Source organism: Dromiciops gliroides, chromosome 5, assembly GCF_019393635.1.
Source record: "Dromiciops gliroides isolate mDroGli1 chromosome 5, mDroGli1.pri, whole genome shotgun sequence".
NCBI lineage: Eukaryota > Metazoa > Chordata > Mammalia > Microbiotheria > Microbiotheriidae > Dromiciops > Dromiciops gliroides.
Window position 1 is genome coordinate 248,436,760 of NC_057865.1, and position 25,565 is coordinate 248,462,324.

General features: G+C 35.9%; 1 protein-coding gene across 1 annotated transcript in view; it reads right to left on the reverse strand.

Moving 5' to 3' along the window:
* Positions 1–2,822: 2,822 nt before the first annotated feature.
* The window catches only part of CAPS2 (calcyphosine 2), a 54,856-nt gene continuing 32,113 nt past the window's right edge, over positions 2,823–25,565 (reverse strand). Inside the window, exons 15-18 of the mRNA XM_043968249.1 lie at positions 21,857–22,011; positions 14,879–14,998; positions 11,596–11,692; positions 2,823–2,998 (exon numbers count right to left, since the gene is read on the reverse strand). Of these exons, the coding sequence (XP_043824184.1) occupies positions 2,823–2,998; positions 11,596–11,692; positions 14,879–14,998; positions 21,857–22,011 (548 nt within the window). The remainder of the gene's footprint in view (positions 2,999–11,595; positions 11,693–14,878; positions 14,999–21,856; positions 22,012–25,565) is intronic.

The window sequence follows — 25,565 nt, forward strand, 5'->3', positions numbered from 1 at the left end:
GACTCCAGGATAAGAATCACTGCAGTGTAGAAGGTACAAGCAGGTTTGTTTGTGTGTGTGTGTGGGGGGGGGGGGGGTTGGTTATGTGGTAAAAAATATGAAAGTTTTTAACAGTAGGTTAGGATAACTGAAAGACGCCAGTTTTTGAAGGACCACCCTTTTGGGGAGGAGACAAACAGTCCACCTGCTGTGCACGTCAGACTGCCTGCAGCGCACTCGACTTCCGGGGTGGAGAGAACGGAAGTGGGACTTTTTGGGCTGCTCGGCTGGGCTCCTGATGGTGCTGCACAGACGATCTCTCTCCAAAGATGGCCTTTCTGTTTGGTGAGTTTTTATAAGGAATATAGACTTCTACTTTCCTATCCTTCTAATCAACATCACCTTGTGACTACCATAACAATAAAAGGTCTATCTAGAAAACCAAAAGCTTCTTCCTTCCCCCTCACATCCCCTTCCCTTCCCTCTCCTTCCCCCCTTCCTTCATCCCCTATCTCTCCCTCCCTCTCTTTTTTCTCTCCCTGTCTCATCATCAAAACTTTGCTATCCCAAATAGCTCATCTTGGTTTAATCTTGGTTTCCATTTTCCATATATAATAATTGTTCCTTTTTTATTTCAGAGAAGTTGACAAATGGAAAGTGTTTTGTTTCATAAATATCATTTGACTATTTAAGATTGTCATTGACTTATCATGTACACAAAAGATAAAGGGAATATGCTTCAAAATGATCATCCTTTTGTTTTGCAGAGAGATCACAAATTATTGAGAGTGTTCAATTCAAGATCATCAACTCATTGAGTCTTGTACTATATATATGATTAACAGATATGCAAAATTAAAACAGATTTTTTAATAAATAAAAGTTAACTAAGATCAAAACTTGACTTACCGTATTACAGCTCTACATAAAAATGGCCATGAAATACAAATTTTGAAAATAATGAAATTAACTACAAAGATGCATTTACCATTAGTGATGACAGCATCTTGCTCTATAAAATGTTATTTTGCATTTATAGCTTTATGTGTGTGTTATAGAAAATCTGTCACATTAAGTTAAATTCACAAAGGTTTTTTGAACAAAACTTAAAAGTTTATGTTTATTAATTTCAAATAAAAGCTTTACATAATGATATTTTATTGGGGTTTCAAAACCAAGAATGATCCATGAAAAAAACACTCTACACATATTACTTGGAAAAAGAATTATGTATTTATCATAAAATAGTGACAAGATTTAGGATTTGCTCTCATTAGTGAGATCATTTTCTCCAAGAAAATGTGACACAAGTGACTTCATACTTATAACAACCCACATTTCTGTCCAAATATTTAATTCAGAATATTATAGTTAATTTATCCTACTTTTCTGAAAATCTTTGGATTGTATACTTTGTATTTATAATAGCTGATGATATGATTAATTAAAACACATTTTAATTATTCCAGTTTTCTTTCTAAATATGTAGTAGTGTTTCTGTGTTTCTCTTTTATCTAATCCTAACACTAATGACGAACATGAATAATACTTTAAATATTTCTGCCTCAAACAAACAACACCCTATGTATGTAATTTTCCTGTTAATTGTATGGGAGTAGCAATCACATTCCTCATTTTACAGATGAGAATAGTAAAGCAAAGGAGAGAATCAAAGATTCACATTGTCACGTTAGAATTTAGCTTTGCTCACAATTGATTCCTTTTCCACATAGCTGATACATGTGATTTTAAGGATATTTAAGTTTTCAAATTTAGATTACTTTAACATACATGCATTTAAATTGTGAACTTCATTTTATTTTCCTTTCTTCCTTTCTATTTCCTGAGGGACAATAATATATACAAGATATTTTAGCAGAAAAGGACCACAAAATGTTTAAACATTAAAGTTTTACATTTGCATTTTAGCCATTTTCATTGTCTAAAATATCATAAATCTATTTTTTTATATTCTTTTCCATGTTCTATTTATGACAGCCTGTCACATATGTTCTATTAGGTATACATCAATGTGTTCTTTAATAATCAAACGGACCATTCTTCCAATTTAGCTTTTCAATTTATGTACATGAATAAAGGCACTAAGAATATAGAAGAATTATGAACACCTGAAGAGAAAGACTACTATATTGGTCAGTCCTCTAATTAATTATAATTATATGGTAATAGCCAATAGTACATAATTTGGGGTTTTATGCTTGTGCACCACAAAATTTAGAGCTTAATAAACTAAGTCTATGTACAAATACAATGTTTTTATTGGCAGCCTTTCATGATCCTGTCTTATACAGCCAGCTTTAAAGCTATTGAAGCCAATAACAAAAATCTAGAATTACATTACAATTTCCTTTTATGTAGCCTTTCATTCATTTAATATTTTCAACATATTCAATACAAGTTTCACTGTTTTATCTATAGTTGGTTAAACTCAATATTCCGTGAAGATTTGTTCAGGGTGGAAGAAGAAAATTGGAGAGGCAGAGATATAGAAAGAAGAGCAGAAGAGAAAGAAAGGAACTAATTGACAACATAGACATTCATACATTTCTTTCCAGATGAAATTTTCCCATTGACAGTGATAAAAATGAACTCTAGAACATCTCCACTATGTTCAACAACATGACGAGCTGTCCAGACCCTCCAATCTCTCTCTCTCTCTCTCTCTCTCTCTCTCTCTCTCTCTCTCTCTCTCACACACACACACACACACACAAACACAGCCTTTGTTCTAGAAATATTTTCCTTTCCAGACCTCACATTCAATTTGTTTCCCATTTGAAATTTTTAGTGTGGGCAAATTATCACTTGTGCACTTTTCAAAACTAAATCCCCCAAGAATTCCTTAAGATATTAATGAAATCTTCATCATCTGATATTCCGAAACTTAGTCCTTCATAGTAATCTTCAAATTCGCAGTATAACACTTCATGGGGATGGCTACAGGCATTCTCTAAGGTTTCTATAAATGAAGATTTAATTTCTTCCTCTGTTGCACAACCTGCAAAACAGGGCTGGCTATAAAAAATATTCTGAAGAATTGAATGAAAGGCATTAGTTCTATTAAAAGATTACTTAATCAGTTTATGAAATCATACTGTTAACAGCTTGAGATTATACATTAAACTACTGTCCAATTTATTCCAACATTTTCCCCATGAACTAGAATTTACTGGTGATTGGATTTGGCAGGGTGAAACACAGGCAAGAAAATTCATAAGTGATGTTTGTCAGTAAATATTTACTTTTAAAATTTTAGTAAAACTATTGCTCATTATACGGAGATAAAATAATGTAAACTATTATATATCCTTGGCTTTGTTTGTTTGTTTTTGAAAGGTGGGGGTTGATGCTATAAGGAATACTCCATTTCCATTGTGAATGAAAGAAGACATGTCAGAAAAGTTCCAATGATTTAGAGACTTTTCAGAACACTGCAATCCATAGTGTAATGGGTATTTTTAGACATCATTAAACTATTTTTTTTTTTGTGAGGCAATTGGGGTTAATTGACTTACCCAGGGTCACACAGTTACTAAGTGTCAAGTGTCTTAGGTGGGATTTGAACTCAGGTCCTCCTGACTCCAGGCCCGGTGCTTTATCCACTGCGCCACCTAGCTGCACCATAAACTATTTATTTAAAGGATATTTGCCAAGCTTTGTGGAAACGGAAAACAGAAGTACTAATGTAGGTGTTACAAGTTTAGGAAATTTTTAGTTGAATGAGCTTTTATTTGGTTAAGATTGTTTTCAATATTAATCCAAGAATTAAGACTTTTTTTTTTTTTAGTGAGGCAATTGGGTTTAAGTGACTTGCCCAGGGTCACACAGCTAGTGTTAAGTGTCTGAGGCCGGATTTGAACTCAGGTACTCCTGATTCCAGGGCTGGTGCTCTATCCACTGTGCCATCTAGCTGCCCCAGAATGAAGACTTTTTGCAATTTAGAGTGAGGACTCTTATTCCATTGAGAGTCACTGACATGTTCACAAAGAAAAATGATCGATGAAAAAAAAATACACATATTAGAGGGGAGGGGGAAAGTAATCCAGAGATATAAAAACAAATAACTGGACTGGGTTCTTGTGCTATAGAAAGATAATCTTTCATTTATTTTTTTTTACATTAAGAAAAGTAAACAAAACTATTCAATGAATGAAACATCATATATTTATGTCTATATTTCAGTTTTACATTATAGATAATGGAGAAAGAGGGAAGAGACAATGAAAAGGGGAAGAGAAAATATGCAGCAAAGATGGTAGGAGAGAAAGAAATGAAGAAACAAAGACAGAAAGAATCAGAAAAAAATCAGAGATAGAGAAAAAAGAAAAAGAGTGCTTTGTTATGTATGTCCCCCTGCACCCCCCCAACACATACACACACACACACACACACAAGGGTACATATAAAAGAATACCTGGGATCTCTGGGTTTTAGTCTACCCACTTTGACCAAATGAGGGAAGTAGTGTGTTAAAGTGGAAAGAGCACAGGGTGTAGGGTCAGATGACCTGGGTGTTTAAATCTGCAAATTGGCATGACTTCCAATAAAACAGTTAAAACCTCTGAGATTTAGCTTCCTCTTCTGTCAGATGAGGAAATTGGACTCAAGGTCCCTTCCAGGTCTAAGTCTATGGTTCTATGAGTTTCTCTGAACTCAGTTTCCCCATCTGTAAAAGGGGGTTAGTAACACTTGCAATTATCCATTTCACAACTGTTGTGATGAGCAATAAGATATCATAGGTGAAAAGAATTTCTAACTAAAAAGCATTAGATAGTAGGAAATTAAAGGTTTAAGACAGGCAAAGAGGCAATAAAAACTATCCATTTGCTGATGACATGATTATTTAGAGAAACCTAAATATTCAGCAAAGTCACTAATTAAAACAATATCTTTAGCAAGATTTTAGGCTGTGAAATAAACCCTAAATTGACAATATTTCTGTATAATAATAACAAAATACCAAAGGCTATCATAGAAAGTTAAATGTCATTCAAAATACCTACAAAATTATGAAAATGGTAGGTAATCAATCAGCCAGAGCACAAAAAAGACTTCTATACATTCAATTAAAAAAGTGTTCCTTAAAGAAGTAAAGAATATCTTAACTTACAAGTATTCAATGTTCCTGACTGGGCCTTACCAATACAATAAAAATGACAATACCAAGAAAGTTATTTAATACTTTCACTGCTATAGCAGTTAAACTATCAAACGTATATTTTATAGCACTTTAAAGTAATAAATATCATTTGGAAAAACAAAAGATCTAGACTATCAGGGGAAATAATTTTCTAAAAGTAAAAATGAGGAATAGCACTTCTAAACCTCAAACTATATTATATAGCAGCAATCATGAAAACCATTCAGGAATTGATTTAAAAACCTAGATTGGGATCAATGAAACAGGCTAGAAAAGGGAAAGTTGGAAATAATAAAACTCAAAAACTTTAGTGTTTTAAAAGCCTGAAAAGATAAATTATGAAGGAAAGAACTCTCTGTTTGACAAAAACTGTTAAGAATACTAGAAAGCAATCTGGCAGAATTTATACTTAATCTAATTTCTAGGTCACTTAAGCTCTCTGCCTCAGTTTCTTCATCTTTAAAATGAGGATAATGATAGCACCTACTTACCAAGGTAATTGTGTGGATATAATGAGATAATATTTATAAAGCATTTTGCAAACCTTAAAGCACTACATAAATGCCACTTCTTACAAACCATAAAATTAACTAATGCTTTACATAGAATCTTCCCTCTCATCTCTATCACAGGTTCGGTTTATGAAACTAGAAAGACAAAACCACAAATCCTTTACTGTATGTTTAAATGAACATAACCTAAATAGTAACATAATTGCTGATATCAGAAACTTGGAAAAACAGGCTAGTGGTATCACTGATATAAAGTTGGAAGGAACCCTAGATAGTCCAACCCCCTCTTTTTATAGATGAGGAAACTAAGACAGAGAGATTAAGTGACTTCCCAAAGGTCACAGAGATAGTAAGATGGCAGAGTCAAGTTTTGAACCCAAGTTGTATAACCCTGCTTTTTTCAACTACAATTTAATGCCACAAACATTGCGTTTAGATTTTAAAAGGAATTATATCCCGTAAAGTTTTTTAAAGTGTCTATGTCATGATAATGAAACAAAATTATGAAAATGTCTTTTTCTTAAATTAGTTTCACCTACTACGGTGTATAACAAATACATCTTTTCATAGTGTTACTTAGTTTCAAGCACTTTTTTTTCAATTTACAATTTAAAGAAGAATCTTTTAATTTGAATTTTCAAATTTAGGAATAAAATGTGCTTTTTCTCACCTGCAGCTGAGATAAGGCTTTGCTGATCTTAGAGATCAGCAAAATTCTGACAAATGAATATTCCATTCTGCCAACAATGCTTTCCAAAGCCATTAAACAGAAATGTCTTTTGGAAATTTTATTTCTATTATGCCTTACAGTGTTGTTTTTTTTTCTTTGATGGGACATTTAAGTCAAAGAATACCAGATGGTTTCCTGGAAGCTAAGTGAATATGTTGTATATAAGCCTTAATCTACAAATGATGGCTAACTATAAACAATCCATATACCAGAAAGGTCTATGAGTTGACTACTATTCACAATATATGAGATGAAAAGTTTAATTTTGCATTTTTTTTCTAGTTTTAAGAACAGTAAAGTCCAATATATGTCATGTATTAAAAATAAAAAGAGAAAGAAAACTTTTCTTCTTACTGGAGGTTTACATACATCCACCCAAAAATATTATAATGATAAGCTAAGTTTTAGAAGAGACATATTTTAAAAGAAGATTAAATATTTGAATAACCTATCAATTAAGAACAAGAGAAAAACAACAAATAAATATAAAAAAACAAGTTCTTTTCAATATTCAAGTCTGTATTTTGGCCAACAAGAAAGACAAATATTTTTTTAAAAAATACAAAAAATATGCAAGTGCAAGGCTCCTTGGAAAGGGGAGGAAAGAAATGGATAAATGGAGAGAAAGGAAACAAGGCACAGACATGGTAGGATAAACAGCCAAAGGCAGCAACAGGCTCATTTTTTCTGAAAGGAGTGGGTTGAGTAACCTAACTTGGGTTGGAACAGGAAAAAAAAAGCAGAAGGCCAGAATCAGATCACATGTAATTTGATAAATAGTGTATGTGAAGAACTTTACCAATCTTAAAGTGCTACATTAATGCTAGCTTATAGCATAATTCAAAGTCATTACTTTAGACATAACTCTGATGCAAGTAATGGATCCCAACATGCCTCCCTACTACCACATGGTCTAACCTTAGATTTAATCTCTTTGGTCCCAAAGAGTAGAAGTAGTTCTAGATTAGGACCAAAATGACATCACTATGTTGGGGTCAAGGTAGAGTATGTCCATCCATGGGTGACCCGACCAATATGAGCTCAGAAGGCTCTCACACTGGTCAAGGCATGATTATAAGATGAATGGAAGCAGGTTTTTTTTTTTTTTTTCCCCAGTGGAAGGAAAAACATCTTGACAATTAAAAGATTTCCAGCAGTGAAAGCAGAGGCTGTATGACCATTTGTTGGAACCTTTACAGAGGAGATTCTATTACTGTTATGGTTGGGATAGATGACCCATGAGATCTCTTCAAATCCTGAGAAACCATGATAATAAACTACAGCAATCTCCATGAGAGGAAAAAATTAAGTTAAATTTTTCTCATCTCATCCTAATATTCATTCACATGGATTGTAGTGGCAGACAGTTAAGTGGCAGAATGGATGGAACACTGGGCCTAAAGTGAAAAAACATAAGAGATCGATAGCTCAAATCCTTCGATGCAATTCTGGTAACAGACTGAATCTGTTTTCCAAGGACCAGTTGAGTAGTCACCCAGAGGCCTAGTGATGGATTCTTTTGGCCACTGGAACCCATGAAAGAAAGAAAAGCATTTAAATGGTTTTAAGTGCTGTTCCACTCCTTCTGCTTCTGTAGTGATAGTAGAAGAGTGTTGAGAAATGGCCTAGAGGGTGCTTGAAACCCATCAAACTTGAATTTGATTATTGATTGATACTCGAGATGAGAGACTCTTGTCAATTGCCAAGGAGTGGACATGTTGTTGCTAGAGGAACTAATCCATATCATTCTTGACATTCTTGCTATCAACCAGGAGTTCTTAACTTGGAGTCCATAGACTCCCACTATCCCACCTCCTCAAAGGAATCAGGCATAGAGTTCAGGGTTCCATGAACATGTATGGGGGGGTGGCATCATTATTTTCACTCACCTCTTACCAAATTTATCATCTCCTTCACATAAGAAGCTAGGCTACAAACATTCTTATAAGGGCACCATAGATTTTACCACCTGTTAAAGGGGCCCAAGATATACAAAAGGATTAAGAATCTCTCCTACAAATGAAACCATAAGAAAGACGTATGTGCTGAGGACGCTTCATAGTACTCTTTGGAGGAGCAAAGAAAGGAGTTGGAAGAGTGAGTTTTATCCTATTTCCAATGACTACAACAAATAGAAATAAGGGACATTTGGTCATTATCACATACCGCAGTATTAGTTTTAAGTATTTATTTTTTTTAAATTATTGTAGAAATAATAGCAGCTTACACACCAATATCAATACTGAGAATAACATAGTAGAAAAATTCTTAGAGAAAACTTGATAATACCCACCAAAATCAAATTAAAATACACTGGTAGTAGGTTACTTCAACGCAAAGGTGGGAAATGAAGAAGCTAAAATGTAGCTCAAGAGAAAGAAATGAGAGAGGCAAAAAAAAAAGAAATGAGAGAGGCTAAAGATTTGTAGATTATACAGAACTTTCACTTATCTAAGTCACAAATATTTTCTTCAAAAACAAATGGGTAGGTAGTACACATGGTGAGCTTCAGATATCACAAAGAAAGAAATTGTCTACAGTAGATGAGATGCAGAAAATTAGATACATAGTTGAGGAAGAGAAGAGAAATCTGCTATAGTAACGAACATGGAAGTAAAGGAAACACAAGAATTGAAAAAATATTTAGAGCCTGAGGCCATTTAATATAGGACCTACTAATCTTGTATAGTTCAATAACTAGCCCCTAAAGAAAATTAGTCCATAGTAAAATAACAGGTGTTTCTAATGATGACCAAATGGTTGGTTCAAATCCTAACTTAGTCATTACCTATATATAGGACCTCCGGCAAGTGACCTTATGTCCGTGGGCCTCAGTTTCTTTATACACAAAAAGAAGATTTTAGACTGTATAACATCTAAGTTGATTCCCTTTTTTGTCAGGGCAATGAGGGTTAAGTGACTTGTCCAGAGTCATACAGCTAGTAAGTGTCAAGCGTCTGAGGCTGGATTTAAACTCAGGTCCTCCTGAATCCAGGGCCAATGCATTATGTACTGCGCCACAAAGCTGCTGCCTAAGTTGAAGATTCCTAACCTAGGCCTATTAACTAGTTGGCTTCGTTTGTTTGCTTGTTTTATTATTTCATTATAATTGGTACACAGGATTACCCTATAATTCTATGCATTTTATTTTATACATTTTTAAAAAGCATTCTGAAAAGGGGTAGACAGGCTTCCCAAAACTATCAAAGGGACCCAGGACACAAAAGATTAATAACTCTTCTATGGGTCTTTTGCAAGCTGTAAATCATATGATCCTCTAACCCAAGGTCATCAGGAGAATATGAAAAAGCCATGGTTAACATTTATGTGATATATTTTATAAAGCTTTCTGTCCAAAATGATAAAAAATAGAGGACTATTGCTTAAAATAATAAGCTTCTGTTATTTGGAAAATTAATTTATTTAAAACATTTCATTCCCTGATAATAGTAGATAAATAAGGAATGACTGTATAATGACCTAAGGAGAGCCAATTTTATAGAAGACCATAACAGTTATTATATATCTTACATTTGTGAACCATAGCTATAATCTGCTTCACTTTGACCAAGACATTCTGGGACAATTCAAAGAGGAATTATGTGTCTGGGTAACCTACCCTCTCCTCATATGCAATGGATGACTTCAGTAGCTTTCAGGCTGGTCCATTCTGCTCTAATCTATTCAAATTAAGGAGAGGAAGGCTATTTTTCTATGTCGGGGCTCTATAATTTTCCATGCATTGTTAAGTAGCTATAACAGTAAAGAAGGCAGGGGGAGCAATAAAAGGAAGCTTAGTCCTCTCCAAGCAATCTCCAATGGAAATCTATGAAAATCTGTCCCCACCAGTCTCTCCTCCTTCTGTCAGGCTACATCACTCATACTTTGTGTGCTTAAATCTCTACTGCCTCTGGGAGAGAAAGAGTTCCATGAAATATGCCTCTTTGCCAATAGTCCTTTTCCTCATCTCTCCCAAACCTGAATAATTCAAATTAAATTATGTCATATGACAGAAAAACTAGTTTTGTCTTTAAATAGACTCCTAAGAAAACTTCCCTGTCCTTGGTAACTTTGAGTGATATTTTCACCAAAGGTAAGTCCTTGGAAGGACTTCATTATAATCAGATAGCCCTGGTAGCCTCACAATGCATACTAATTTCCTAGACTAGAAGATTCCAAGTTCCTTCTGAGGGGATAATTAAAGAAAAGGAATAAAGGTTTATTGTGTACTACTCTTTCACTCACGCTCTCGCTCTCTCTCTCTCTCTCTCTCTCTCTCTTTCTCTCTCTCTCTCTCTCTCTCTCTCTCTCTCTCTCTCTCTCTCTCTCTCTCTCTCTCTCTCTCTCCCCCAACCTTTCAGCCAAATCATTCTTAAGAAACAACAAGGACGTACACACTTAGGGACTAGATGCCAAGTCAAGATGGTTGGCAGTCCAAGACAAAAATACCTTAAAATGTTTTCAAAGTGTTTTCCTAAAAAGCCAATATATATTTCCCCCTAAAATGTCATGATCTTTGCCCTTAAGTCAATCAAAAAAGTCAAAGACCAAAGACAATTTGGTAATAACTTACCTTACATCAAATTTCAGGCTGCTGATAAACAAAAGTGATGTGACTTGAAATAAGACAATGAGAAAATGAGATCCTAATTTGCTTTAAACATCTTTACTCAGTTTTGTAGTTTGTAACCTTATGTTTCAAAGCATGATCCAATCCAGTTCTAAGTATGAGACTAATAGAGGACACCAAAATAATGACAGTAATTCTTATTTAAAGGGAGAATTGCAACCTGTATGTTAAAACTATCATATAACTAGAGCTGCTCATTTACAGGAAACTCTAGTGATCATACACATGGATCTGTATAAGTAGCCATTGCTTCTTTTTTCACCCGATCCTTAAACGTAAAGAGAAGCATTTATCTCGGAATGCGCAGAATTACTATCTACTCTACTTCTGCTTATCCAAATTCCCAACCAGCCAGTTCCTTAGAAGAAAGTAAAAAATTCTGAACTAAAGAAATAAAAGATTCTAAACAAAAGAAAGGCAACAGTATCGCTTTTGGAGAATTTAAAAAACGGAGTGGGCAAAGAGAGTCTCAGGTACAGACTAAGAATATTAACAACTAACATTGAATTATAACAAATGTTAACACATTATAGCTATAAACAGCAACCTAGAGGTCAGATGTATTTGGGCTTACATCACTTACCTGATATCACATGAGGATGTTTCTTTGCACAATAGCATTTTCTGATATCTACAATGCTTACACTGCCAGTTTTGGTGAAGTCTAATTTCATATAGGCCTAAACAAAGAGAGAAGGATACCAATTAGTATGAAATCACTGAAAGCAATTAGTAAGTAAATGATTTTGTCTTTGCTTCAAACAAGGCTTTCCTAAAATACTAAAATGGAAGTTAAGACAGGGGGCATGGTGGGTGCAGCAGGAAGAATCCTGAACTGGAAGTCAGGAAATTAACATGCCACTCTGGGCTCAGCCTAACCACACCTGCCTATACTTTAGGCAAGGCTCTTAACCTCTTACCTTAGTTCCCTCATCTTTAAAAAGAGGGAATAGAGGACAGCTAGGTGGTGCAGTGGATAAAGCACTAGCCCTGGATTCAGGAGGACCTGAGTTCAAATCCAGCCTCAGACACTTGACACTTACTAGCTGTGTGACCCTGGGCAAGTCACTTAACCCTCATTTCCCTGCAAAACAAAACAAAGCAAAAAAAAAAAAAAGAGGGGGAGAATAGGACTAGATGATGTCTAAGGTCCCTTCCAGTTCTAAGATTCTATGATGATATTAGTTTATATAAAATTATTTATATGAGATGTATAACTAGAAAAATCATAGTGTAAATATTGCATAAACTATTTAATAGTATCAATTTTGCTTGTTTTTGACTTGTTTTAGCAGTGTCTGACTCTGTGACACCTTTTGGGGTTTTCTTGGCAAAGATACTGGAGTAGTTTGCCATTTCCTTCTTCAGCTCATTTTACAGGTGAGAAAACTGAGGCAAACAGAATTAACTGACATGCCTAGAATCACACAGCTAGCAAGTATCTGAGGTCACATTTGAACTCGGGTCTTTCTGACTCCAGGCTCAGTGATCTATTCACCGCACCACCTAGGTGTCCACACAGTATCTATAATAATAGTTACTATGATCAATATAATTTTGAGTAACAGAAGAGGTCTAACGGCTATAAGGAACCATCTTCTATCAGTTAGATGGAAAATAAGAATATTCACATTTTGCAAAGAACAAAAGACGCATCTGGACTGACATGAGAAACCTTCTCAGAAGAGATACTAATAAAACTAAATTTTACACATCACAATTATGTCCTTTCTTCACTCTGCAGAGAAAGCTAGATGGATGCAGTGGATGAAATACTGCGTCTGGTATGAGAAAGACCTGAATTCAGATCCAGCCTCAGACATTTACTAAGCTATGTGACCCTGGAAAAGTCACCTAACCTTGGTCTACCTCTGTTTCCTCAACTGTCAAATAAGGATAAGACTAGCACCTACTACACAGAGTTGTTGTGAGGCCAAAATGAGATAACTGTAAAGTGCTTAGTGCAATGCTTGACACACAGTAGGCACTTACTCAATGTTTGTTCCCTTCCTACTCCTTCACTAAGAAATGCTACAATGCATCATCTCAGTCAACCTTAGGTCTAAGAAGGTCTAAGGTAACACTGGGAGAAAAAAACAGAAAAAAGTGAAAACAATAATCACCCTTGCTAGCCCTACTCCTGCTAGCATATTGAAAGGTGAGGGGGCAGAACAGAGAATTTCAAACTCAGTAACGGAAGAATGGGGTGTTAGTTTCCTGTGTAATCATTATCCCATAAGTATATATGTCTACTGTCACTGTGTATAGTTAGTGAATGGATACACCATGAATTTTAAGTGTTTTCCTGATCAATAAGAATAGGAATTTTGTTTTTCTGCCTGGAATTAATATCCTATATAATTACTTGAATAAATACACTCTGGAAATTGCTACCAAGAATCAGAGCAATGAGTGCAATATCCACTTCAGTCAGGGCTTGGTTGTACCTGTTTGATTTCCCAATTTGAAGGAGACAAATCAACAACTTAAATCAATGGAGAAAAAAAGGAAAACATGGGAAGAAGGAGGAAATGAATCCAGAGAGGAGTTGTCTGTCACCAATCACTGGACTATGAACACCTTCCTAGAAAAAGTCACCTTCAGTAAGAATGAATCCAAGGTGACTTAAATAGCAGCCAAAGAAAAATCAAAAAAGTAGAATCTTGGGAGGGGGCAGGGCAGCTAAGTGGCACTTACTAGTTGTGTGATCCTGAGCAAGTCACTTAACCCTCATTGCCCTGGGAAAAAAGAAAGTAGAATATTCTATTACATGTAAAAGAGGAAAAATGTTCAGGATTTTTAGAAAGGAGAGACCAACCTCGATTTGGTCAATTCTTATTTCTATCATTAAAATGAAAAAAGAATTGCTGTTCAAGTAATTAAATGCTTAGGCTTCATTCACTCTTGTCACACAGTTTTAGGAATCTTGGAGATTAGGGAGTATGGGTCTAGACTTTTTAAATGGCATTCCCAGGGTCACACAGAAAGTAAAAGATGTAGGGACTATAGCTAAGGTTTTTTGTTTTTGGTTTTTTTCTTAATTAAAAATCCAGTGTTCTTTTTCATTATGTCAGCAATTAATATGTAAAATAAATTTCAAAATCTCTCTTTTTGTTCTTGTTGTTGTTCTTATTTTATTTGTTTGTTTGTTTTTGGTGAGGCAATTGGAGTTAAGTGACTTGCCCAGGGTCACACAGCTAGTAATTTTTTTTTTAAAGAACACATCTCCCTATCTCACATTCAGGCTGGAAGTGTAGCAATTATTCAGGGGCCCAACCCCACTTCTGATTAGCACAGAAGTTTTGACCTGCTGCGTTTCTGACCTGGGCCTACTGGCCCTTCCTCCACCTTCCTCCAGCTGCCTAGTGCCTTCCTCCCTCTTCCAGAGGTTCACCATATCAATACCAAAGTTAGGACATACAACCAATTGGCCATAATCCTCAGAACTCCTGACTGGCTCAGCTGACCAAGCCCAAATTCCTCTAAAAGCATAATAATGCCTAGCTTCTATTTTAATATTTAATAAAAGCATTGCAAAACCCAGCTCACTGTACTTGTAAATAGCCATCTTAGAGATTTTTGTGATGGGTTCCATCACAAACCAAGAAGAAACGAGTAAAATATATTAAGTAATGGAATACTTATTAAAGAATCTAATTCTCTATTTTAAAAGGCTACTTAAGAGGGCAGCTAGGTGGCACAGGGGATAAAGCACTGGCCCTGGAGTCAGGAGGACCTGAATTCAAATCCGACCTTAGACACTTGACACTTACTAGCTGTGTGACCTTGGCCAAGTCACTTAAACCTCACTGCCCTACAAAAAAAAAAAAAAGAAAAGAAAAAAAGGCTACTTAAAACAAACTTACTTTTCGAAGAAATGTTTTTCTGTATTCATTCATTTCACCAAAAATGGCACGTTTGAATTCTCCATAGTCAACCTGACCATTACCATTGATATCCAGAATTAACCACAAATCCTCAAAGTCCTAGAAATTAAAATCAATAAGCTATTTAATTTAAAATATATGTTTAAAAAGTCATCACAACAAATCTAACTAACTAATTGCAGCTATTAGTAAGAACGTTATTTAGATCCTATGGGAACTCTTTTAATTAAAAAAAATCATTTTGTGATGCCAATAACTATTTGCTACTTCAATTTATCTGTTTTATAGCTAAAGTTTTATGCCCAATAAATTCATTTTGAACTGTGATAGTTAATATGTGAGTATGTGATTAATGGAAAATTCAAATAAATCTTAATTTTTCATGGATATTAATTATCTATAATTTATGTGTAATGGAACTAATCATGAACTCTCCCCTCTCCCATGTGCTATAATCACAGCATGTCTAATTAGAGTATTCAGAGAACTGAGCTGAGCTCCCCTTGGCCACTTAGAGTGAGCCACATGTTCTCTGAACTCAGATCCAAACATGTTTGGATGTTCTTGCCTTGACATGGAAGAGGGAGTGATTCATGATTAGGCTTATGATTACATAAGGAAATATCACTATATCATCGATAATATATCTTGATCATAAAATAGATCCAATTTCAGTCATGGAAAAATCAAAATTGACAAAATTGTGTTCCTGGTTTTGATATAAGGCATTTTCAAAATATGATTAAATTCATCTTATATATTGATTCCTCCTTCCCATCCTCTACATAATATTAAGACTATCTGCTTTCAAAATATTGGAGCACAATAGCACAGCTGTATTAAAACAGGACCAGATTATTTTCTCTGATGACTTAGAAGGTATTTAAACATATTACAGAAGTGTCACAGGATTATCAAATGTTGATGAGGACAAAGTGTAGTTTGGAATGAGTTCTTACTGACCCTAGTAGATATTTGAAGCCAGCATTACAAAGAAACATGTAATATCAGGGGATGGGGAGGAAGGGCAGAGGTGGAGAGGAGATGGGGAGAGAAGGGGAGAGAGAAGCAAAGAGAGAGAGAGAGAGAGAGAGAGAGAGAGAGAGAGAGAGAGAGAGAGAGATGGAGAGGGGAACAGGGGAGGGAGAAAGGGGGAGAGGGAAAGTGGTAGAGAAACAGAGGATGAGCATTTATATAGCACCTACTATGCGGCAAGTTACAAATATTATCTCATTTGATCCTCACAACAATCCAATGAGGTAGGTGCTGTTATTATCCCCATTTGCAGTTGAGAAAATTAAGACAACCAAAGGCTAAATGACTTGTCCAAGGTCACACAGCTATTAAGTGTCTTAAGTGTATTAAGGCTGGATTTGAAATCAGGTCTTCCTGATTTCAGGCTCAGTGAAAAGATCAGTTGCCTATTTATCAGTTTATTTCTTACATAATTCACTTGTGCCATTCGTCTGTTTACAAATTATCAGTTAGGAGTGAATTCTGGTTAATTTCATGAAAGATAAATTTTTTAGTTTATGATTTTCTAATACTTAGCAAGGTGTTTTATACCTTGCTATTATTATTCATTCATTCAGTTGTGTCTGAATCTTCATAATCCCAAGTTGTCCATGGTTTGTCTGGTTTTTTTTGGCAAATATAGTGGACTGGTTTGTGATTTCCTTCTCCAGTGGATTAAGGCAAACAGAAAGGAAGTTACTTGCCCAGGGTCACACAGCTAGTGTGTGAAGCTGGATTTGAACTTAGGTCTTCCTGACTCCAGGTCCAGTACTCTATCCACTGAGCCACTTAAGTACTTAAGCCTCCTAAGTACTTAATAAATGCTTTTTCATTTACTTATAAAATGGGATTTCAGTTCAATTTCTCTATTAACTAAATTTTTCCTGTCAAGTTCCCACTATAAACTGTACAAATCATGAGAAGCACTGAAAAACAATTCCTCAAGTTGTCTAGCCTTCCAAGAACTTCTAAGAACTCTCAAAAGTACAAATACTTTCATTCATCATAAAGTCCTGCTATCCTACCTGGATGCTCACTGCTACTCACCAAAACTTTCAGTCAGTTCCCTTTGGTTCTCTCTCGCATCATTCAAAATGATTGCTCCAGATTTTTCCTTTCTCCTCCAAACCCAACTTTATTCTCAAAGATGATCTAAACTCCCACTTTCCTGAGAATATCAAAGCCTTGTGATATAGAAGAGAACTTCATCTAAAATCAAATCCCAATTCTACTACTTGTTACCTGTATTACCACAGACAATCCGGTTCATCTCTATGTCCCTCAGTTTTCTCATCTGGGAAATGAGGATATTGGACTTGATAATATCTAAGGCCCCTTTCAGCCCTAAATTCTTTGATCCTACCATTTACCTTCTTTTGCTCATCATTTTTTTTTCTGTCTTCACTTTTGTTATTTCTTCCTTCCCTTTTTTTCCTCAGACATTCTTACTGTCAAACAATCAATGATCAAATGATTGTATCATAAAATATGCTTAGCATAGAGCCTGGCACATAGTAGGCACTTAATAAATTCTTGTTACCTTCTCTTCCCTTTGTGAAGGCTAACACCTCCACTTATGCCCTTAATCCCAACCTCTTCCCTTCCTCCTCCAAGACCATGCTCCATAAATCACTCCACCTCTTTCATATTTCTTCAGTTTCTAACTTTTCACTGGCTGCTTCTCCTTTTGTTAAAATTCTATTCAAGTCTGACCTATACTTTAAAAGATCCCTTCTCTTGACTCGCTTCCTTGCCCCCTTGAACTCTTGCGCATATCGTTATTCCCTTACACTGACAAATACTGAAAAAAGTTTACTAAAACCTACTTTGTCACCCTAGCAGGCAGGTAGGTGGCTCAGTGGATAGAGTACTTTGCCTGGAGTCAGGAAGACTCAGCCTCATACACTTACTAGCTGTGTGACCCTGGGCAAGTCACAACCCTCCTGGCCTCACTTCTCTCACCTGTAAAATGAGCTGGACAAGGAAATGGCAAACCATTCCAGTATCTCTGCCAAATGAGGTCACAGATAGTCAGACCTGACTGAAAAATGACTGAACAGTAACTCACCATTACTTTAAAACATTCCTTCACTTTGCTCTTACCCCCTTAAACTCTTATCCATCTCTTTATTCCCTTACACTGACAAACTTAATGAAAGATTTGATTATACCCACTTTCTTACCAGCCACTCAACCCTCAGTTCCCTGCCATCTGTCTTCCGTAGCTACCACTCTACTGAATACAACTAGTTACCTTCAAACCACCATATATAATTATTTTCCCCCAGTTTTGATCACTCTCCACCTCTCTGCAGCAGAGAACAGTGCTGACTCTCAACCCTAATTCTTTTTCCCCTCTTTATTTTTATTCTGTGTCACTGGCTCAGTGAGGAGAAGGAGATATTAAGTTGATGTAAAACATCAAAGACACTAACAGAATTTTTATCTAAACATTTTAAGAAAAACAATAATTATAACCTTTTTTCCAGATGAGGAAACTGAGGATCGGAGAAGATAAGTAATTTACTTAATTACATAGCTGGTATTGGAGCCAGGCCTTGAATGCACATCTAATCTGACATCAAGAGCTGGCATTTTCTCCTATTTTTGTGTTTCCTCTCAGCTGACAGGATGACTTAGAGGGCATTTTCAGTGAGAGTAAGACCATGAACAAAGGCATCAGGGCAGAAGTGACCAAGTATTGGCAGAGGAACACAATACTGTCTTTGCTTCAGTTGTTCCTTATGTGCTGCCATCAAAAGGTATGCAGAGGTCAGGTTTTCAATTCAGTATGGTGGTTGAAAATCCAGTCTAAGTCAAAATTCTCCTTGAACAATCCTTTGCCACACCCTAAAAGGCAGCACATTATCATTTGTGGCTGGGAAGGGAACACAGTCAGTCTACATAGAAAAGAAGTCAGCCTAAATCAGAGGGCAGATGATCCTGAGATGGTTGCTAAAGAAACAATTAAATGGAAATTTGATTTTCACAACATCCAGCTAAGCTTTTTGAACAAAAGTAGGAAAGAATTAGAAAACACGCAGACAGAAAAAATAACCAATCAATTAATAAGCAATCATTGAGTGTGTACCTACTATGTTCTGAATGTTAAGTGGCATGCAAAGACTATTCCCAGAATAATCCCTAACTTTATGGAATATTTTCTCTGGGGAGACAACACACAAACACAATTCATATACCTGCATGCATGTATTCATGGTAATATATGCAAGAATTCTTGTGTGTCTATATATATGTGTGTGTGTGTATACATATATTTAAGTACATATGTATCATAAATATACTACATGAATAGGTTATATATATGTGTGCATATGTGTACATTATACATGTTATATAGACTATGCTTGCAATGTCTACCCAGAGAATACATATCACATGTAACATAATATATAATAGTACATATTATGTGTTCATGTGCCACTATAATTATATTTGTTATGTTATATAACATGTGTAGATATGTACAAACATGCCTATATTACACACATCTGCATATAAATGTACATGTACATGGATATACATGCCTAGATATATTATACATCTGTGGATATGGGGAGGATGATGAGAAATAGTGAGGAATGCAAGATGATTACAAGGTTGCAAGTCTAAGGGACTGGGAAGATCATGCTGCCCTCTACAGTAATAGGGAAATAGATAAGATAATGACTTCAGTTTTGGATATGTTGAGCTTACAATGTCTTTAGGACATCTCATTTGAGATATCTGAAAAGCAGATAGAAATGTGAGATTGACGGCCAGTAGAGGGGTTAGGTAGGGCAGAATAGATAGATTTGAGAATCATCAGAATTCATGTGTTACTTAAATCTATGGGAGCTGATGAGATCACCAAGTGAAGTATAGAAGGAGAATAAAAGAAAAGAGGGTTCATGGCAAAACCCTGAGGGGCATCTATGGTTAGTAGGTATGAACTACATGAGGATCCAGCAAAGGAGACCGAAAAGGCATGTTCAGATGGGGAGGAGGTGTCCTGAAAATGGAAAGAAAAGAGAATGTGAAGGAGTAGAGTGATCCACGGTGTCAAAGGCTGCAGAGAAACAAAAGGAGATGAGAATTGAGAAAAGGGCATTGAGTTCAACAACTAAGAGATCATTGGTAACATTGGAGAGGGCAGTTTCAATAACATGCTCAAGCCAAAAGCTGGATTGTAAAGGTTTAAGAAAGGAGAGGAGAGCGGGGCAGCTAGGTAGCGGAGTGGATAGAGCACTGGCCCTGGATTCAGGAGGACCTGAGTTCAAATCCGGCCTCAGACCCTTGACATTTACTAGCTGTGTGACCCTAGGCAAGTCAATTAACCCCACTTGCCTCACCAAAAAAAAAAAAAAAAAAAAAAGGAGAGGAGATATCCTAGGCACCTATTATATTTGTTCAGCAGCACTGTGTAGGAGTGAAGACAACAAATGGTGGGAGCAATACAAGGCTGAGGCTCATAATTGGTGATATGATAAGGGGACCAGAGATTCAAGAGAGGAAGGCAGAACAGAGTTGAATTGGCTCATCAAGGAATCAATATGGGAAGAAGGGGAGACAGTGGATAGTGCAGAGAAGGTGGCCTAGAAGAGAATTGAGGGGTAAATTGAAGGATTTCATGTCGTAATATGGACAAAGAGCTTTGTAAGGGAAGACAGAGGGAGAGGTGAAAGCCAATCAGTTATGGTTGGATAAGATTTGGGAATTCTTGAATGGAGAAGTGGTACCTTTGTGGGTGATGATGGCAAGATTAAGGATATGACCAACTCTGTGTGTGACTGACTGAGGTATGGTGGAGTCAGTCAATGGGAGATGGAAATTAAGAAGGTCAATTTGGCTGAACAGCAGAAAGTATAAAAGGGAGAAGGAAGTAATACACTGTGGGTGTGATGAAGAGAAGATTCTAAAATCTCAGTCTGCACAGCAAAGAGTTCCTACTGTAGGATACATGGGCATCTAAAACAGACAATGGAAAAGCAGATTCACGTCTTCCATTTCCATCCAATTCTAGGACATATACACATTGGGGAGAAGAGCAGGAGGAATTACCCATACCAGTTAAATTGTCATTTTCTAACCTCCTCCCCCTCTTCACTTTCACCCCTTCCCATGCATCTAGATGACTACACCAAAGTTAAATGAGGGAAAATGACTCATTATAAACATGGATAATTCTGCTTCATCCTTCTTCATCTACTGAATTCCAACATGCCTTTTAAAACCTACCTCAAATGCCACCTTCTAAATTAAGCCTCCCTGAGTCTCTCTGTAGATAGCTTTTTCCCTTGGCCCCTACACTGCACTTTGTTTTGCCAGATCACTATCCATTTTCTATGTACTATTCTATAAAACAATTATCTGTGTATGTGTCTTATTCCTCTAGTAAACAGTAAACTCCCTGAAGGCAGTGATTATCTGACCTAAACTTCACATTCAATGCCAATATCAGTGCTCAGTATGCAGTAGGCTGTAAATGTTTGCTGTATTAAATTCTAGGTATGGGAATGAGTTTGACTAAAATGGAGAGCATGGAGAGACAGGGAAATTTGGCAAGAAAGGCAGGATGGCACCAAATAGCAGAGGGCTCAGGATACTAGACCTAAAGAGCACTATTTGATGGGGTAGGAGAGGAGACACTGAAAATTTAGTAAGGAAATGGTGATCTAGCTGAATCCAGGGAAAAAAAAAAAACAAGAGAGTCTGGTGGAGAAATCCTCCTGAAGAACTGAGGCAGAGAGACAGTTCTGAAAATGGAAAGGCGTGATGAGCAAAGACATCTCCAAAGGAATAACCAAAATTGTTTTTTTTTTGTTTTCTTTTCTTTTGTCTTTTGTCTTGTTTTACCAACTTGATACAAAAAGACAAATGACCTCCAGAACCTGCACAGAACCCAAAAGGAGGGGTTGCAAACTGCTTTTCTGTTGGACATACTTTTGCAGGCACCTCTAAGTGAAACACTTTTAGAGCCTGTTGAAAATCCGCTTTACATAGAAGACCGTTCCCTTTCTTGTCCAAATGCTGCAGGTATTTTCCCAATCCTGTCAGAATACGAACAGCTCTTAGATGTAATTTCTCTTTTAATAGATCTGTTCAGCAAGAAAAGTGATAAAAATTAAAATTAAACAATTTATTCAGGGATGAATCCAAATGGAGCTCATTTTTTTTCCTGCATGAAAATGACATGGTCAAAGTAATCCATGTAGAAAATAAACAATAATATCTAAAATTTATGTGACACTATATGTCAGGAATTGTACTAAGTATTTTAGGATTATTATTTCATTTGATCCTCACAAGAACCCTGGGGTGTAGGTACAATTATTATCCCCATCTTACAGATTAGGGAATTGAGGCACACAGAGGTGGGGTGACTTGCCCAGGGTCATAGAGCTAATATGTTCCTTATTTATTTATTTTTAAATAATAAAAATTTTTATTTATAGTTCTGAATTCAAAATTTTATCCCTCATTCCTCCCACCCCTCTTCCCTCCCTGAGGTGGTAAGCAATCACATGTGCAATTATGTAAATCATTGTCATAAGCTAATAAGTTTCTGAGGCCATATTTGAACTTAGGTGTTACTGACTCCAGGCCCAGAACTCTACCCATTGTGTCCCCTAGCCTGATATTATATGAAGCCAAAGAAGCAGACAGAGAGCTAATAGCAGCTTCTGCCTGCAAGGGATAATCATTAACTATTTCTATACTACTGAAGTAAGGTATCAATTTACAAAGTTGAAAGGATGCCACATTTTCACCACAGAGGCTTAGTAAAGTAATCTAGCAAATAAACCAGAGTTAGAGCACCACTCTGTGGCAGAAGTTTTATTGTACAGTTTGGGGTGAAAAAAAAAACAATAACAATGGATTGCTTTATCAGTGTATAAACCCCCTTTGTGTCAAAATTCTAATCTCACTGTGCTCTCCCTGTTAAGGATTCCCAATGTCCATGAACTTCCCTAAGTCTTTTATAGCTTTCCTACTTTTTTTTTCTATTGTGGCTAAATAGTACTATTTCTAACCTCACTACTAAGATGCAGCCAAACAAGTCGCTTAAAAGAGCACCCACAGTATTTATAGTTCCAAATGACTTCGAAATCCTTAAATCAGTCAACAAAAATGCACTTATACATACCTACTATATTCCAGGAACCAATGTTATTTCTATACAGTTTTGTTAGAAGGACACATGATATGGATGAATTTAAAATCATTTTCCCTGCCAAAAGCCATCTAGGGTCATGTTCTTAGTTTCCTCACTTTTCCTCCATACCCAAGTGACTTAATTTAATTTAATTTTTAAATCAATTGCTGTTTTATCCTCAAGAAACAGGATTACAAATAAATCTGTTTCTTAACAAATTTTGTCTAACAAATTAAAAGAACAAGAAAGAAAAAAGAAAGAAGAAACTGCTAGTTATAGCTAGCAAAGGAAAAAAAAACACTAAAAACCTAAGGTTTGTTTTGTCCCGAACAAAACACTTTGTTTGATTTAGATAATGGATCTATGGCTGTGTATCCCATCACATAAATAATAACAAGAAATACACTTGGGCTCATTTAGCAAACAGTGACTGTTCAAGTCTGTTTACCCTTCCAAATATTACTCTGGTGAGCCTCAAACAGGAGCCAAGCCTTCCTAAAGAAAATGAGCCCCTTTCCAACACTAGAAATGTAGGAGCTGAATACAATAAATAACGTATTCAGAAACTGATTCAGGAAGGGAAAGAGATTCTTTGTGCGGATGTGAAAAACTAACATATGAAATAGGGAATGCAGAAGCAAATTAGAATGTGAGTAATCAAAACAAATGATGCCTAGCAGAACATAACCAAAAACAGGGATATCAGGCACTTTTCTGTGAGATACACCTATAAAATGAAATACTTTTAGGACCTGTTTAAAATCTGCCTGACAGGGAAAATCTCTGTCCTTTCTTGTCCAACTGTAAGGAGGATGTTCCCAATCTTGTCAAAATATGAACACTCCTTTGATACAATTTCTCATTGCATGCAGTCTGACAGTTTTGCTGGTTTTAAAAAAAAACTTTTTATTCCTTATTATGAGAAATGATTCTGGGAAAAGGGATTAGGGAAGATCTAAGAAATGAAGGTGATGTAAAAACAAAAAATATTAAAAGGAACAAAAAACTAATATATTTGTTCAAATTGGATGTTCCGATATTCAGAACTTTAAAAAGTAGACAACATGGTTATGAGGGAATTAAAATACAAGCAAATTCAGGAAATTTTTTTTTCCTTTCTTCTTTAACTCTGATAGATTAATCTTCCTGAGGTATAGATTTACTAGTGTCACTACACATCTCAAAACCCTTCAATGATTCTTTATTGCCTAATTAATGAAATACAAAGTTCATTTTCTGGCATCGAGAAGGAGTTTGGTCATTCAAGTCTTTCCACAGAATGGTGCTGCCTTGAATTTCCAGGCTTATTTCACAATCTTGCCATTTTGCCCATATTTAAAGCTTCATCTAAACCAGATTACTCACCACTTCCTTGGTATGTCCTATACTCTCCTGAATCTATACCTCTGTCCACACTGCTCTATAAGCCTCAAATATCTATCCTTTACCTCTCTCTCTCTCTCTCTCTCTCTCTCTATATATATATATATATATATATATATATGGGTGTGGGTGTAGGTGTAGGTGTGTGTTTTGTATTTATATTTTTGTCTTCCCTACTAAAACATAAATTCTTTGCAAAAAGGGATTATTTTGGAGGCAGCTAGATGGCATAGAGGATAAAGCACTGGCCCTGGACTCAGGAGGACTTGACTTCAAATGCGGCCTCAGACACTTGACACTTACTGGCTGTGTGACCTTGAGCAAGTCACTTAACCCTCATTGCCCCCCCCAAAAGGGATTATTTTCTCCTTTGTATTTGTATTCCCAGTGCCTAGAGCACAGTAAGTGTTTAACAAATTTAGCTGATTGATTGATGAAAAAGGGAGGGCATCCCTTGAAGAGACTATTAGAACTGTGTGGTTGTTATTATTTTTCAATTATTATTATTTATTATTTACACAGTCCCCCTCCCCAATTTGCTATGTAAATCAAAGGGAAAAAGATTCTATAGACATATTTTAGATCTTTACATTTTTGGGCTAATGCTACAATTTTATTAATGTCAAGAACTCCCAATGAGTAAACTCTCCTTACCAATGCAACTCTCCTTACCTGCTCTGCAACTCAGTGTCTTAGAGAAATATATCCTCCACTGAGAGCATAAATGATTAGCCTAGAGTCACCTACCCAATATGTGCCAAAGGTTGCATCTCTGCATAAATATAAATGATAATACCTTATATGTGAGTAATACTCTGCAGTTTTCAAGGAACTTTCATGTCTATTATTTCGTTTGTTTCTTATATGACAAATAGAACAGATATGATTCCCTGTTTACAGATTATTGGGAACATTGGGATGAAAGCATGGGGCCTCAAAGAAATGTCCAACCTCATAAAAGTAGCAAAGACAAATTTAGAACCTGTCCAGGTCTTCTGGCTCCTACTCCACTCACTATACCATGCTTTTATACAACTTACTGGCAAAGTAAATAATGCATAAAGTAAGGTCAAACTTCCTTACCAAAAAAATTTACATTTCACTCAATTCATT